The sequence below is a fragment of the Nicotiana sylvestris genome, chromosome 5 (assembly GCF_000393655.2).
Source record: "Nicotiana sylvestris chromosome 5, ASM39365v2, whole genome shotgun sequence".
NCBI lineage: Eukaryota > Viridiplantae > Streptophyta > Magnoliopsida > Solanales > Solanaceae > Nicotiana > Nicotiana sylvestris.
The window spans coordinates 177,299,836-177,316,171 of NC_091061.1; the positions used below are offsets into that span (position 1 = coordinate 177,299,836).

Consider the following 16,336-nt stretch of genomic DNA (forward strand, 5'->3'; position numbering starts at 1 on the left):
GATTGTAGGTGGCAACATATATCTATCAATGATAACTGTTATTTCTCTCTTGTTCAATGATTAATCTGTCATTGATAGTTTAAATATGTTTGTTGATTACTGATGATTGCACCATGATTGCACTTGCAGTTGCCCCAATGGCCATGAGTATTTATTAAAATCTGGGTATCGCACATCTTATGTAACTTTTCGATGATGCCAAAAGGGGGGAAGAGATATTGTGCTTTACATATTCTGAAAATATGTGATATTGATAACCTAATTAACCTGGTCCTTGATGATAAGTGAATTTTCTAAGTTCAGTGTTGATGGTTATGCTGAGTTCCTATAGGTTCCAAATAAGTAAAAAACACAGAGTTTGTCAGCATCAAAAAGGGGGAATTTCCCAAGAACAGGTGAAGTTTTGAAGAATGACAAATGAACTCACTTATGGACCAGGTCCATCTTGTGAAGTACAGTCATGATCAACCTATACATGTGAGATGCACGTGAATGAGATAAGTCCTACTGATCAAGTAGCAATATCTCCTTATCTGATTGAAAAGGTTGCATATTAGATAAGGGGAGAAAGTCTCCTTATATAAAGCGAACAGAATTCGGATAAAAGATAGTGTTAGAGTTTAAGATCTTCATGAACTCTTCTACGATAGAAGATCAGCAATTGAGTCTCAATCAAACTCTGATTACTAACCTATTAAATGACAGTGATTGTTCTCTTTTACAGGTAATGCACATACGCAGAAGTTAAACTAAATTGAGAGCAAAAGAGCAAGGCGATTTTGTAAGCAATTTATGTGTGATTTGAGTGTGCACTCCTGAAGCTACTTAAACGAGATAGAAGAATCAGTTCCATTGTGTCTATATTTTATTCTAGTTCAGTTGTAGTAGGTGGTTTAAAGTTGTACCTTTCAGCTTTCATAGAAGCAATTATATTAGGTACCTAGAGTGTTCAAGTTATAGCTAACTTGAAGTTGTCGCAACAGTGGATGTTGTGTGCCACAACGGGATTAGAGTTAATCCTTAGGTTTACAAATAGTTTTTGTAAATGTTGTTTTGGATCAGTGATTTTAGTGGAATTTTGGGAAAATCCTACTGAGTAGTAGGTCGTGGTTTTTTCATCTTTTGAGTCAGGTGTTTTCCACGTAAAAATCTCTGTGTTTTTTATTTTATGTACTTATTATTCCGTAAACAGTAGTAGTTAGAACACCTAGAAGAACCAGGTTCTTCTATAGCGAAAATTGGGTACCACACAAATCACCCCCCCCCCTTGTGTGGTATTGACGCTTAAAACATCAATTGGTTTTGGCTAGATTTAAAGCATCCGGAGGCCGATTCGAGAGGCAAAGGCATCGCGGGCTGGAGTTTGAATTGGATAGAGGTGAGTAATGATTGTAAATGTTATCTTGAGGGTATGAAACCACGAATTTCACATCGTTGTGTTATATTGAGGTGACACACACGCTAGATGACGAGCATGGGGTCGTGCACCGTTGGGATTGTGACTTAGTCCATCCCGAATGATTGTTTTACTGCGTGTTTGATTGAAAACTATTTGCTATCGTCATGTTTTGGGCTGCATGCCATATTGGGCCTCGTGCCAACTATTTGGACCCTTAAGGAATTTTTACTGCTATTTCCTCACTGTTTTGATTTTATATCTATACTCAGTCATGCTATATTATACTGTTTTCATAACTCAGCCATGTTTACTCTGTTTTTAACACTTTAAATGATATTTTAGGTTGAGCATCATATTTTATTGTGCCCGAGTGGCTTTCAGAGATTTCTGACTGAGTAGGGCTGAGGGCCTGTATTGTGAGGATTATTATGGGATCGGGCTGCACGCCGCAACAGTGTTGTACTAATTATGATTATGAGGCCGAGGGCCTGAATTGTACACCACAAGGTGGCTTGATATGAGGCTGAAAGCCTATTGATTATGCCACGAGATGACTTGACATTGCGCTTTGGCCGTAAGGGTCCCCTCCCGGAGTCTGTACACCCCTAGTGAGCATGGGTACCCATTGTGATATGAGATATAGCCCGAGGGGCTGGTGTTGTTCCATATTATTGCTCGAGGGGCTGATTATGTTGACATTGTACCCGAGGGGCGGATTTTATGTGTTTATCTTTTCTAGGTATTTTTCATTTACTTGTTTAACTATTGAAAAGGTGTTTTAAAGAAGCTTATTCTGAACCAAGGTGTTTTATAAGATTTCACTGTTTTATTGTGTTTATTTGGTTTTACTCTGCTTCTTTATAGCATGTTGTTATGTTTTTACGTGATTTCTTATCGCTCAGTCTTTATTTATTGTTATTACTCACTGAGTTGGAGTACTCACTTTACTCCATGCACCCTGTGTGCAGATTCAGGAGCTTCAGGTCCCGCCAGTGAGGGTTGATTGCTCAGCAGGCTATTCGGAGTCCACTAGGTGGCTGCTCGGCATTCGTAGCCCAGTGTTTCTCCCTCCTATTTTATTTCCCTTGTCCTAGTTATGTAATAGATTGTATAAACTCTTTCATACTCTTAGACTATGTTAGATGTTCATGACTGGTGACACTCCGATGTCGGACTGTGATTGGTTTTCCGCAGTTGATATATTTCACTCTATTATGGGATTTATCATTATTAATTAATTAATTATGAATTGTTATTTGTTAATTTTATTGGGGGTTTATGTCGGCTGGCCTTGTCTTCACGGGAGGCGTCATCACGACCGGGTCTAGGTTTAGGGTCCAAGTTAATACAATACAATACAATACAATACATTATAAAACGATAGAGAACAATGATCCAAGCAGAGTGTAAAGTTATTTTTTTGCAGTTTCAGAATTCAAGAGTGGCTTTTCAAATTTCTAGAAGATTTTAGATGAGATTCTTTGCGGAGACAATATTTAAAGTTAGGGTAGATTCAGAGATATTATAGAAATGGTGAAACTAGGCACGGAATTATTTGTTACATATATGGAGAAATAGAGAGATACATATAAGTATAGTTCAAGTTTTATTTAAGTTAAAAGAAATTAAAGGACATTTGTGAAACGGAAGGGACTCCATGAAAGAAGTCCAATTAATAAAATCAATAAGGATTTCTGGAATTTATCCGTGAATCATTGGCTGAGACAAAAAGTAAGTAATAATTTATCAAAAACAAAAAAGGTTCAAGAGCATCTTTACTGCAGCATGACTTCAGTAAGAGTACTAAGCCATAAAAGAACAGACTTTTTCTTTAGATGCACTGTTTTGTTCCGACCTTTAGTTTGATAACCTTAGATCTCCAGTCCACGTGAACTCAGACTTTATGACAACATTGTCATAGAGATTTAATTTATTATGATAGTGCTAATCAGAGGCGGATCTAGGATTTGAGGCTTATGGGTTCCTACCGTAATTTTAAATTAATATGCAATAATAACTTGGTTCACAGTTAGATATTTACCAATATTTAATGAATTTATTAATATAAATATAGAGTCTACGCAAGAGTTGCTGGATTCCTGGGAACCCGTAATCCATGCACTAGGTCCGCCCTTGGCTATATGTTGGTTTTGTTTCCGATCAGCATAATCACAATGTTTTTATCAGCATGTGCACGTAACTCTTCAAGCCAGCGGGGTATGTGATCAAAAGTTTGGCGTTTTGTTACGTCGTAAACCAACAGAGCTACAACAGGAGATCCCCTGTGACAGTTCTGTAAGTTATTTACTATGTGTATATATGGCCCAATAAAATTAGGCCCATAATTAATATTTAATTAATGAACAAATCTCTTTCGTCCGATCGGTTACTTGATGGACGTACCAGATTAAGTGAGAACCTCTATAAATTGGTCTTCTCCCCACCTATTAGGGTTACCGTATTTTCTACTCTCTCTTCCATCACTAAAGTCGGCGGTAACGAAAGCTAGGGCAAGGGGCGAGAAACCAATTTCAATTAATGCTTCCGCTTCACGATGATGGCTTATGATTCAGGTATGTTTTTTCACGATTTTGTGTAAGATTATCATGTTCAAGATCCTGGTGTAAATTAAATTTATGCTAACATGTGGTATCAGAGCATGGATATTTGAACAGTTAATCTTCATAAAATAATTTTGTATATCTCAATCCTCAATAGAATGAATAGAAAGATGGGTTCTGGTTTTGTACACCGACAAAGAGAACGACTGCCTTTGAGTTTGTGCATACCTTAATTACGGGAATCGTGGAATACCTTAGTTACGGGAACTTAATCCATTACATTGAATAGTTAAGGTGATAAAGCTATTCTCTTAAGTAATTAGTCCTTTAAGAAATTTTCAATCACTAAGGTAGTAAAGTTTTATCTCAAAGTTTCCGACCATAATTTTGGATATTATGTAATGATTGCCCTTACTTCCCACACTGTGCAATACCGAAAGATACCAACTGATACCAAAAGATACTAACTGATGTATGTGTTTCTAAAGCTATATAGGATATTTAAATTTACACATACATTAAATTCATGTTTGTTTTACACACGTATTGATGTTTATATAGTTTGTTAGTCACCACAGTGATCAAACTAGAATGTTTTAAAATATTCACATGCATAAAAATTTCTTATATTTATTTTATGTGTGCACTTATGTTATATAATATGTTAGTCACCAAAGTGGCCAAACTAGTATGTTTATGAAAAATATGCATACATAAAATTATTGTTTATCCATGAAATTAATAAAATACCTATAATTAAAAATTAGTGGATAAATTAATTTCACTGTTGCTAGAACTTAAGGATTTACCCAAAGGTGCATCAATTATTCTATGAATAGTGAATATGATGAGGTAAATTAATATTTTTAGTCAAATATATATTGTCTGTCCAAAGATGGCATATATATTTCGTTAAAAATATTTAATTACCAATTAAGACTAAATGGCATTTAAATTATGATAGTGTGTCGTAATATTTACCCAAAGGAGAACTACGATATGCTTTAACTGTTTTGTTAAATCCATATTGATTTGTGAGCATGTATTATCTATTTTGCAGTTATTCCTTTTCATTCGCTTGCTTCGTCTGTTACTATGTTCAATGGATTGAACTTCTCCGAATGGCGTGAGCAAGTCCAGTTCCTCTTAGATGTGATGGATCTTGACTTGGCTCTGCTGAATGATAAGCCCGCTGCTATTACTGATTCGAGCAGTGTGGATGAGAAGTCTTTCTATAAAGCATGGGAAAGCTCGAAGAGGCTAAGCCTTATGTTTATGCGAATGAATATTGCCAACAACATTAAGAGTACTATTCCACAAACAGAAAGTGCTACGGAATACCTGAAGTTTGTGGAAGAACGCTTTCGTTCTACAGATAAGTCTCTCACTGGTACACTAATGGTTGAACTCACGACCATGATGTTTGATGGGTCGCGTAGTATGCAAAATCATATCATCGATATGACTAACATTGCAGCAAGACTTCAGACCTTGGGGATGAAAGTGGATGATTCCTTCTTGGTTCAGTTTATTCTGAACTTGTTGCCTCCTGAGTATGAACCTTTCCAAATTAACTATAACACTATTAAGGATAAGTGGAATGTTAGTGAATTGTCCAGTATGCTTACTCAGGAGGAGTCAAGACTTAAGAAACAAGGGGGTCATTCAATTAACCTCATGGGTCAAAGAGCTGGTAAAGGACTTAAAGTGAAGGCCAACAAGTTCAAGAAGAAGAAAGCACCTGCTAAAGCTCAATAGGATGCTAACAAGGAACATAATGCAGATACGTATCGCTTCTGTAACAAGGAAGGACACTATCAGAAAGATTGTCTGAAACGTAAAGCTTGGTTTGAAAAGAAAGGTACAATTAGTGCTTTTGTATGTTTCGAATCTAATTTAGTAGAAGTTCCTAATAATACTTGGTGGCTTGATTCTGGTGCAACTGCTCATGTATCTACTATGTTGCAGGGATTTCCTACGATCCAAACTACAAATTTAAATAAAGATTTCTTGTTCATGGGAAATCGTATGAAGGCTCCAATTGAAGGCATAGGGACTTATCGTTTGATCATGGAGACTGGACGTCACCTTGATCTATTACAAACTCTTTATGTACCTTCAGTTTCTAGGAATTTGATTTCTCTTTCAAGACTTGATATTTTTGGATTTGATTTAAAGTTTGGAAATGGATGTCTCAATTTATATAAGAATGCTATTTTTTATGGTTCTGGTTTTCTTAGTGATGGTTTATATAAATTGAAACTCGATATTGTCTTTTCTGAATTATTTCTTACTATTCAACATAATGTTGGAATTAAACGTAGTTCACTAGATGAAAGTTCTACTTACTTGTGGCATAGACGTTTGGGTCATATATCCAAAGAAAGGTTAGAGAGATTAGTAAAGAATGAGATTCTTCCGAATCCAAATTTTCTCGATCTTACTATATATTTGGATTGCATTAAGGGAAAGCAAACCAAGCATAGTAAGAAAGTTTCCACAAGAAGCACCAAGCTTCTTGAAATTATACACACCGATATTTGTGGACCCTTTGATGTTCCATATTTTGGTGGAGAAAAATTATTTATCACTTTTATCGATGATTTTTTACGTTATGGATACATCTATTTGCTAAAAGAAAAATCTCAAGCAACAGATGCTCTCAAAGTATTTGTTAATGAGGTTGAAAGGCAATTAGATAAAAAGGTAAAAATTATTAGGTCAGATAGAGGTGGTGAATATTATGGAAAATATAATGAATCAGGACAATGTTCAGGTCCATTTGCAAAGTTCCTCAAGGAACGTGGCATATGTGCACAATATACTATGCCAGGAACACCTCAACAAAATGGTGTTGCAGAAAGGCATAATCCAATACTTATGGATATGGTTAGGAGCATGATAAGTAATTCCTCATTACCCAAATCATTGTGGATGTATGCTCTTAAAACTGATGTATATTTGTTAAACAGAGTTCCTAGTAAGGCAGTTCCAAAGACCCCTTTTGAACTGTGGACAGGAAGGAAACCTAGTTTAAGACACATGCATATTTGGGGTTGCCCAGAAAGGAAGGAAACCTAGTTTAAGAAGCTAGAATTTATAATCCACAAGAAAAGAAACTAGATTATCGAACAGTAAGTGGTTACTTTATTGGTTACCCAGAGAAATCTAAAGGGTATATGTTTTACTGTCCAAACCATAGTTCGAAAATTGTTGAAACCGGTAATGCAAGATTCATTGAGAATGGTGAAGTTAGTGGGAGTGTTGAAAAGAAAAGTGTGGAAATTAAAGAGGTGAGGGTCAATATTCTATTACCCATAAATGTGCCTACTTCCACACAAATACCAAATATTATTTCAGTTGTTGAAGAATACTTTAACAACACCGAGCAACATTTGGATGAAGCACTTCATGAAGAAACTAACTCACAAATATCTGACACAAATGAACCACAAGGAATGCCATTAAGAAAATCTCAAAGAGTTAGAAAATCGGCTATTTCGGATGATTACGTGGTTTATTTGCAAGAATCAGATTTTGACATTAGTTTTAATAAGGATTCAGTTTCATTTTCACAAGCCATAGAAAGTAATGAGTCTGACAAATGGATTGATGCCATGAAGGAAGAGTTAGAATCTATGGAATACAATAGAGTCTGGGATCTTGTTGAATTGCCAAAAAGTTCTAAAAGAATCGGGTGTAGATGGGTCTTTAAGACCAAAGCGATTCAAATGACAATATTGAGAGATACAAAGCCAGACTTGTTGCCATGGGCTATACTCAGAAAGGAGGCATTGATTATAAAGAGACATTTTCACCGGTCTCAAAGAAAGACTCGTTAAGAATTATCATGGCTCTAGTGGCTCATTATGATTTAGAGTTACACCAAATGGATGTGAAAACTGTCTTTCTTAATGGAGATCTCGAGGAGGAAGTTTATATGGACCAACCAGAGGGTTATGAAACTAAAGGAAAAGGTTAAATGGTGTGTAAACTGAAGAAGTCAATATATAGACTTAAACAACTCACGATAATGGTATATAAAGTTTAATGATACCATAACATCTTTTGAATTTGTAGAAAATACCGTTGATTGGTGTATATACCAGAAAATTAGTGGGAGCAAGTTTATATTTTTAGTCCTATATGTTGATGATATTCTACTTGCTGCTAATGATTTAGGCATATTGCGTGAGACTAAAAAAAATTCTCTAAGAATTTTGGAATGAAAGATATGGGTGAGGCATCCTATGTGATAGGAACATAAATATTCCGTGATAGATCACAAGGATTATTGGGATTGTTAGAATCAGTTGAATCTCATTTGTTAAGATGAAGGTGTAGTTATCTGAATGGTTTCAAGAGAATTGTGTTAGTTTGTCAAGCCCTCATATGTACCTGTTCTTTGTTTGAACATAATTGGTTGTGTTGTGCCTATTTGTGTATCCTCATAATGAGTATACTTGTATTGTCATCAGCTAAACACTTGTTGACTTGAGTTATTTGTATTATTTAATGAGTCTTAATTGTTGAAAATCATTTGAATCATATTTTGCAATATTGAGTATTTATAAAAACCGATACACTTGAGTAGTTGTCCTAAGTGAAGAATTAATATCCTTTGCCAATTTCGTGTTTGATGTTTTTCCAAAAATATAATGAAATCTAATTTTCTCAATTTGTCTTGATCGTATTTCTACTTTTATCAAAAAATATTCAGCATTCCTGTTTTTAACATATGCTTCTATATAATTTATTAGACAACTAGGCGGTTTTTAACATATGCTTCTACTCAATGGTGCAATTTTTGATACGCCATGTTAAAAATGAAGTTGTTGTTCGTGTTGATCGCTTTAGTATTTTGACACAGAGAGCTATCTTATGTCTTAGGCAATTGGGAGTGGTTGGGAAGTGGATTGCAGATTTTGCAGGTTGGGCTATCGAATTTAAGAAATGATGGGCTGCATGGCGTCGTCTTTAGTGGTATTGTTTTGCTTAGTCAAACCTTTCTCTCTTTGTTTAATTCCTAGCATATTGAGTAGACTGTTTCTTTGCTTTCTTCTTTAATCCCCGGAAAAGGATGAATGTCAGATGCATTCATTTAGTAATATTATTTTATATTATCAAGGGTTAATTCATCTTGATAAGATATTAGTCATGTGTTTATAATATATTATCTTGGATCTTGTTGTAAAAAATTTTATTTGCTAATATAAAGATTTGATTAGTTTAATTTAAAGTTCTAAATACCTCTAATATTAAAAAGTAGATATTCTTTATTTTTTCTTTCTTGCACATATTTTATATTTTTTTCTATAAATTTTAATATTGTCTAAGTAAAAAATTATTATTTATTCTACCATTATTACTTTTTGGGGCCTCAAAATTTTGGGGCCCTAAAGCAAAAGCTTTACTAGGCTTACCCTTGCACAACCGATGTTTGTAATTATTGCTTCTAATTTTATGGCTTCTTTAAAAGAGATTTTCATTTCAGTTTTACACGCCGGAGATATGAAATTATAAGATCTAAAGTCATTTGCTTCATTTCAAATTATAGATGATTTTCCCACTTTTAAATGTTTGATTTGCCTCATCAAATTTATGGATTTTCTTATTAATCTTTGCATTTTATTTTATGCAAAGGTTATCTTTGATGAAAGTTCTAATTTTTATTTATTTTGATGATGATCGCTTTGCCTATTGTACTTACGGTCTGTTTGGAAAGCCATTGGATAATAAGAATTGGTGTAATTACTAGGATAGTAATTACACAGCCTAGTAATTACACACTTGTATAATTACGACGACCTGTTTGTTTGTTATAGTGTAATTACGTTATTTACTGTTTGGCTGCATAAGTGTAATTACACAGTTAAATTAAATTTCAAATGAAGTAAGTATCAAAATTTAAAAGTTAAGATAATAAATATATGCCTATAAAGTTGTATAAGTATAAATAATATTATATTTAGTATTTAAGATATAATTATTTTCGTGAATATACAATAATTAGTAATCATATATTTATAACTTACATTATAAAAATAATTTATATATATTTTCCAAATTAATAATATAGTTTAGATACTTACAAAAACTAAAAACATACATTTGTAAGAACATCATGGAATTCATGTTTGATAAAATAAATTAATATTTATAATATAATATCATAACATTATTCAAATGTTTGACAAAATTAATCTATTAATTCTAACTAAAAAATGAACAACATGCAATATGAGCCAATACTGATAAAACAAGTAAATTGGAGCCATGAAATAACACAATTTCAAAATCCAAAAAAAAAAAGGTTAACATATGTCAATTTCTAACATATTAATAGTAAGTTCCGCTACAATTTAAGATTAAGAAATACAATAAGTTTATAACCACATTCAACAATGAAATTTTACTTTAATTTCATCATTCCTTATATGAAAAATTTGTTAATGACTCATTATTTCTAATATTATGAGGTGTAGTTTCAAAAAATAGAATAATAAAATAAATAAAAAATAAAATATAAGCAATTATACGAAATCACAAAGAGGTAAAGGTAGAGAAATAAAAGATAAATAATGTATAAAGAAAAATATATTTTAAAAGAGATTAAAAAGTAAAAATAAAATATAAAAAGTAAAATAATAGAAATAAAAAGTTATAAAGAAAATAAATTAAAATAAAAACAAAAAGGCAAGAAACTAAAAACAACCTTGTAATTACACAATGTAATTACCACCAATTCTCACCCCCCACCCCCCCTTGAGAATTGAAGAGTGTAATTACACCTCTCCAATTACACTCAATTTCATGTTGACCAAGTAATTACTTGGCCAAACAAACATGCCAAACCGTGTAATTACACTTAAATCCAATTTCTAGGTGGCTTTCGAAACAAGCTCTTATTAATCTTGGTCAATTACTATTGTTTTGTAGATTTATAGAAGAAAAAGAAAAGAAATGTGTGTAGTCAAGGTTATATTAGCCTCATCGAAGATTATCCAATGGAGGAATTCAAAAATAGCCAGATTTACAAGTGGTCATTCAAAAAATAGTCACAGTTTCAAAAGTAATCGAAATTTAGCCACTTTTCATGTAAAAATAAATCTGAACGAATACACTGTTCAAAATTCGAAAAAATACTCCAGCATAATATACTGGAGACTGAAGCACTGATGCTCCAATCTCCAGTATATTATATTAGAGACAACAAAGTATATCGGTCCATCATAATATGCTGGAAGTTCATACACAGGTGTACCAAACTCCAGTATATTATGCTGGATCGATCTCTGCTGCAGCAAAATAGTGGTTATTTTTCAATAACTTAATAAATACTGACTATTTTTGAATGACCAATCCGAAAACTGGCTAGTCCGTGCTATTTTAACATTATCTAATCATCTAAGAACATTCAGCCCAGTTGAATACGGTTTAATCGCTAGGCTAATTTCAATTGAGCTGACTTATTACCTTAGGCCCATCGCAGTCCAGTTGGGAAGGGTCTACTTAGTAGTTTCCTTTTTAAAAGGAATAATAATAATTATTATTATTATTATTATTATAATAATAATAATAATGAACTAGACTAATAGAAGGCGTAAGGATGCTAGACCGTTGCTCAATAGGGAAAATCCACATTCATAAGTCTCTGGTTCTCTGCCAATAAAGCAGTAACAAGGATCATTAACATTAATAAGATAATAAAGTAATTGAAGCAAAAAAAAATAACTGATAGTACTAGAAATTTAATAGCCTGTTTGGTCAAGCTGTAAAAATAACATATTTTAAGAAGTATTTTTTTCTCAAAAGTACTTTTGTTGAAAAACAGTTTGTGTTTGGCTAATTTTCTTGAAAAGTACTTTTGAGCAACAATTAGTGTTTGACCAATTTTTTAAAAAACTGTTTCTAAGTGTATTTTTCTAAAAAATACTTTTCAAAAAAGTGATTTTGGAGAGAAGCTACGTTGTTCTGTTTCTCCAAAATTGCTTCTGCTTCTACTCAAAAACACTTTTTTCTTCTAAAAACTTGGCCAAACATTTCAACTTTGAAAAAAAATAAATAATAACAACAATAACAACAGCACAATGAAATCCCATAAGTGGGCCTAGGGAGGTTTGAAATTTTCAGGACCCTCCTGAATAATGGGACTTAGCTTTAAGACCTTCATTAGATAACAAGATTTAGCGTAAGTTCTGCCGTAGAGAAATATAATTTAGCCTTAAAGTTGTCGCTCTTAAGATGAGATTTGATTTTAATTTTCAGGACCCTCCTAGATAATGGGATCTAGCTTTTAAATTCTTAGAGATATCGGGTAACATGATCCAATTAACACTCACAGGTGTACCCATACGCAGACCTTACCCCTACTCCGGAGAAATAAATAGACTCTTTTTGAAAAAAAGTACTCCCTCCAGTTTCAAATTAGATCATGTACTTTATTTTTTAGTCTGTTCCAAATTAAATGACATATTTCTAAATTTGGAAATAATTCAATTTTAAACTCTTCATTTTACCCTTCATAAGAAGCTTTTGTAATCACACAAATGTCATGGTCCCACAAAATTTTTACCCCTTAAGCTTTTAAGACTAGAAGTTTTAATTTTTTTTTTTCTTAAACTCTGTACCGAGTCAAACTAGCACATCTAAATTAAAACAGAGGGAATATTTTTTTAATTAAAAAATATTATTGGCTTCAAGAAGTTTGGCCAACACAAGTTATAAGTATAAAAAAGTACTAGGAATATAAAAAGAAAATATACTTAATTACCTACTAGCCTTATATCTTATTCTCGACCTTCACACCCTCTCAAAGCAGGTATTTACCTTAGGATCCCATAAAAGAAAATTGAGCTATAAAATGGGATATTACTGTACAAACCATAACTCTTATGACAGACAAAAGTCAGCAGAACCCAACAAGATTCAATGATACAAAGACAAAGGAGGTCCAAGTCATCTATCCTTGTGACACCTTGTAATAAGATTTATAACCGTTGGATTTTTAGTCCTATACCTGAATCTTAAGCCTCTCTTCTCCTTCAGAAAAGAATATTCTTTTTCCTGCTTTATTTTTATTTTATTTTTTTGTGGATAAGCTCTCTATTCACAATACTTATTATTTTACTGTGCTTTTGAAGCTGACACTCTCCTCTCTCTCTCTCCATCTCTTTGCGGGGACATCTTAAAATTCTCTCTCTCTCTCTCTGCAAGTTTCAATGGCTACTGAATTTGTCAACAAGGCTCAAACACAGCTTGAATACCCTGAGGTAAACTAAACTAGCAACTTTCCATAATTCCACTTTGACCCCTTAATTTCTTTCATTTTCAACCTTCATTTTCTTGATTTTTTGTTACCAAATCATCCTCTACTGTTCTATCTTTTCTCAAAATTTTGACCCTTTTTCACATATTTCAGAAAGATTTAAACTTTGGAGAATTTGAAGGGAAAAAAAACATTTTTGTGTTTTAATATATACACTCTTTGTAATGTTATGTCTGAGTAGTTCAGTTGTTTTCTGTGGTTTTTAAGCAAATTTTGATCTTTTTATATCTTATTTCACATGTTTTCTTTCTTTAGTTTTAGAATAAACATGCATTTGTTGGAGAAACTTTAGTTTTTTTCTTGGTTTTAGAAGAAAGATTTAATCTTTAACAACTTGGGAAAAGAAAAAAGTAAGAAGCAATTTTTTTTCTTTAAACAAAATTGTAACTTTGGTGCAGTAAATAATTCACTTAATTTCTACATTTTTTTTTCTTAAATCTTTTGCTTTTCAAATTGTAGGTACCACTTTAGTCTAGCTCTTAAGTTTTGCTTTTTACTGCTTTAATGGCTCCCACATGAGCACATGATCATCAAGAATGCTTTTGCTTTTTTTTTTTAAGCTATGCGTGAGGTCCGAGCCTTACCTTCCATTTCTACAAAAGGCCGTAACCTCCTGCTCACATGCATCAACTTTTATGCCCAGGCTTACCTTCAATTATCTGGAGTAGTATTTATTTTAAAAAATTAGAACTTATTTTTGGGTTTTGTTTTTTTTATTATCAGATGATTTATGAAGCACTTGATGCACTACAACAAAAAGAAGGCTCAAACAAGTCATCAATATCAAATTACATTGAGTCCAAGTATGGAATCTTGAATGATACTCACTCAAAGTTGCTAACTTACCATTTGGATAGAATGAAACAAACTGGTGAACTTATTTTTCTCAAAAACAATTACATTAAGCCTGGTCCAAATGTACCTCCTAAACGTGGCCGTGGAAGACCACCAAAGCCTAAAACTACATTGCCACAAGATACAGAAATTGCAGCTCCAAAACCAAGAGGTAGACCAAAGAAAGATCCTAATGCACCACCTACTCCCAAGAAATTAAAACCAGCAGTTGCTCCTATTAACTTAGCTAATCCTGTTTCTAAAACTGGAAGGCCTAGAGGTAGGCCTAGGAAAGTTAAGCTACAATCAGCACAAAATGGTGTTGAGTAAAGTACAGCCTGGCGCACTATAGCGGGAAGCTCCCGCTATGTGCGGGGTCCGAGGAAGGGCCGGATCACAAAATGGTGTTGAGTGAAGCTGAAAATATGTGGACTTTGTTGATGGTGATGACTCTTATTACTGTGTTATGTCTTAAGTTTTTCTTGGTTGATGTTGTATTTGGAATGAGTTGTGTGTAGTTCCTGTAGCTGTGCAATGTAGAATTTTAGATGAGGGTGTACTTGTTTAATGCTTGTTGTTTCAAGATTCATAGCAGATAGGATGGTTAAGCTATAGCCAGCACAGAATGGTGTTAGAATGAAGCTGAAAATTTGTGGGCTTTGTTGATGGTGATGACTCTATCTTATGACTGTTTTAAGTCTGAAGTTTTTCTTGGTTAACTAGTGTTTTAATTGCAGTGAGTTGTGTATTGTTCTTGTAGCCTATTTGCTAAGACTGAAAATGTTGTCTGTGCATGTCAGATCCTCTAAAAGTAGTGTATTTTTGGGGATCCAATACAGGTGCGACAATATTTTGGAGAGTCCGTACAATATAACTTGTAGCTATGCAATGCAATGTAGACTGTTAGAAGATTGTGTACTTGCTATTTCAAGATTCATGTAGTAGATAGGAAGGTTAAGCCACAGCCAGCACAAAATGGAATCTTAGCTCATTGGACTTTGTTGTGTTGTCTTTATTCTTCTTATTTAGGTAGTGGGTGATTTGTAGTTCTTGTATCTGTGCAATATGTAGATTGTTAGAAGAGGATGAACTTGTTTAATGCTTCTTGAGCCGAGAGTCTACAAGAAACAGTCTCTCTACCCTGACAAGGTAGGGGTAACGTCTGCATACACTCTATCCTCCCCAGACCCCACTTGTAAAATTATACTGGATTTCAGTCTCGTGTATATATGTTATTCGGAGTGCATTTTCTCTTCAACTGATTTTCTGCCATTCAAATGTCTTACTACAATTGTTAAAGTGTCCTGCATTGCTTAAGGGATGAACTGCTGTTGTCCGGATAAGTTTTTCCTTTTTATAACATGGCAGTAGAACTAGACTCATTCTTATTCTTAGTTTACCTAATATTAGCCGCTCTACCACAGATAGGGATAAGATCTGCGTATACATTACCCTTTCCAAACCCTACTTGTATAATTATATTGTGTGGTTGTTGTTGTTGGTTTACCTAATATTAGGTTGAGGGAATAGTATGTTGTCATGAAAAAATGTACAAGTGAACCTTATTTTGAGGAAAAAATTAAATTGCAGTGTTTGATGGTGACTGGTAAAGTGAGCATGTGATGGAGGTGAAGGTGAAAGAAAGGAGATAAGGGGATGATATATAAATGGAGACAGTTGGAAAGTGAATTTGTGACATGTTTTGTGAACCAAAAACATCATATGTACTACAAAACTAGATAGTCTCTGTCCAACACATTATCTCTTTATCTTCCAACTTTCCTACTATGAATTAGTAATGTCTTTGTCCAAGATGCTTGAGGTCCCACTTGGTTTTGGAATCTTGATTTTTTAACAGTTGGTCCAAAAATAATACTACTACTAACTTTTTTTTTTTGGTTTTTCACCCGGTAGCTGATACTCAAAATCCAATTATATTCGGATTCGCATCGCGTATGGCCCCACTTGGGGGGAAACGTTTCCTACTAAGGATTTTTCCATACCTAGGACTCGATCCGAGACCTTTAGTCAAGGGAAGAGCAGCTTCACGTGCTGCACCACATCCTTCTGTGGTAAAATAATACTAACTCCTCTAGAAGCACCAGGAGTACTGTATTAAGCTAGAATTGCATAACTAGCAAAGGCTGTATTAAGGGTACATTTGTACGTTAAGATATGGGGTTGGACCTGTTATGAATAATTTAGCCTAGCCCA

The 16,336-nt window shown here is 33.7% G+C and overlaps 2 protein-coding genes across 2 annotated transcripts; both read left to right on the top strand.

Moving 5' to 3' along the window:
- Positions 1 to 3,956: 3,956 nt before the first annotated feature.
- Positions 3,957 to 5,718, top strand: LOC138869706 (uncharacterized). The gene is made up of 2 exons (XM_070147351.1): positions 3,957 to 3,972; positions 5,021 to 5,718. Exons 1-2 carry the CDS (start codon positions 3,957 to 3,959, stop codon positions 5,716 to 5,718), a joined length of 714 nt encoding a protein of 237 aa, XP_070003452.1.
- A 7,261-nt stretch (positions 5,719 to 12,979) lies between these two features.
- On the top strand, positions 12,980 to 14,841 carry LOC104244650 (HMG-Y-related protein A-like). Its single transcript, XM_009800117.2, has 2 exons — positions 12,980 to 13,232; positions 14,012 to 14,841. The coding sequence occupies exons 1-2, from the start codon at positions 13,182 to 13,184 to the stop codon at positions 14,450 to 14,452; spliced, it is 492 nt and encodes a 163-aa protein (XP_009798419.1). The 5' UTR covers positions 12,980 to 13,181; the 3' UTR covers positions 14,453 to 14,841.
- Positions 14,842 to 16,336: the final 1,495 nt, after the last annotated feature.

Excerpts from the sequence above, each read along its gene's own strand:
- LOC104244650 (XM_009800117.2), top strand. The coding sequence starts at position 13,182 with ATGGCTACTGAATTTGTCAACAAGGCTCAAACACAGCTTGAATACCCT. Across the intron at positions 13,233-14,011 it reads CACAGCTTGAATACCCTGAG|ATGATTTATGAAGCACTTGA; the intron begins GTAAACTAAACT and ends TTTTATTATCAG.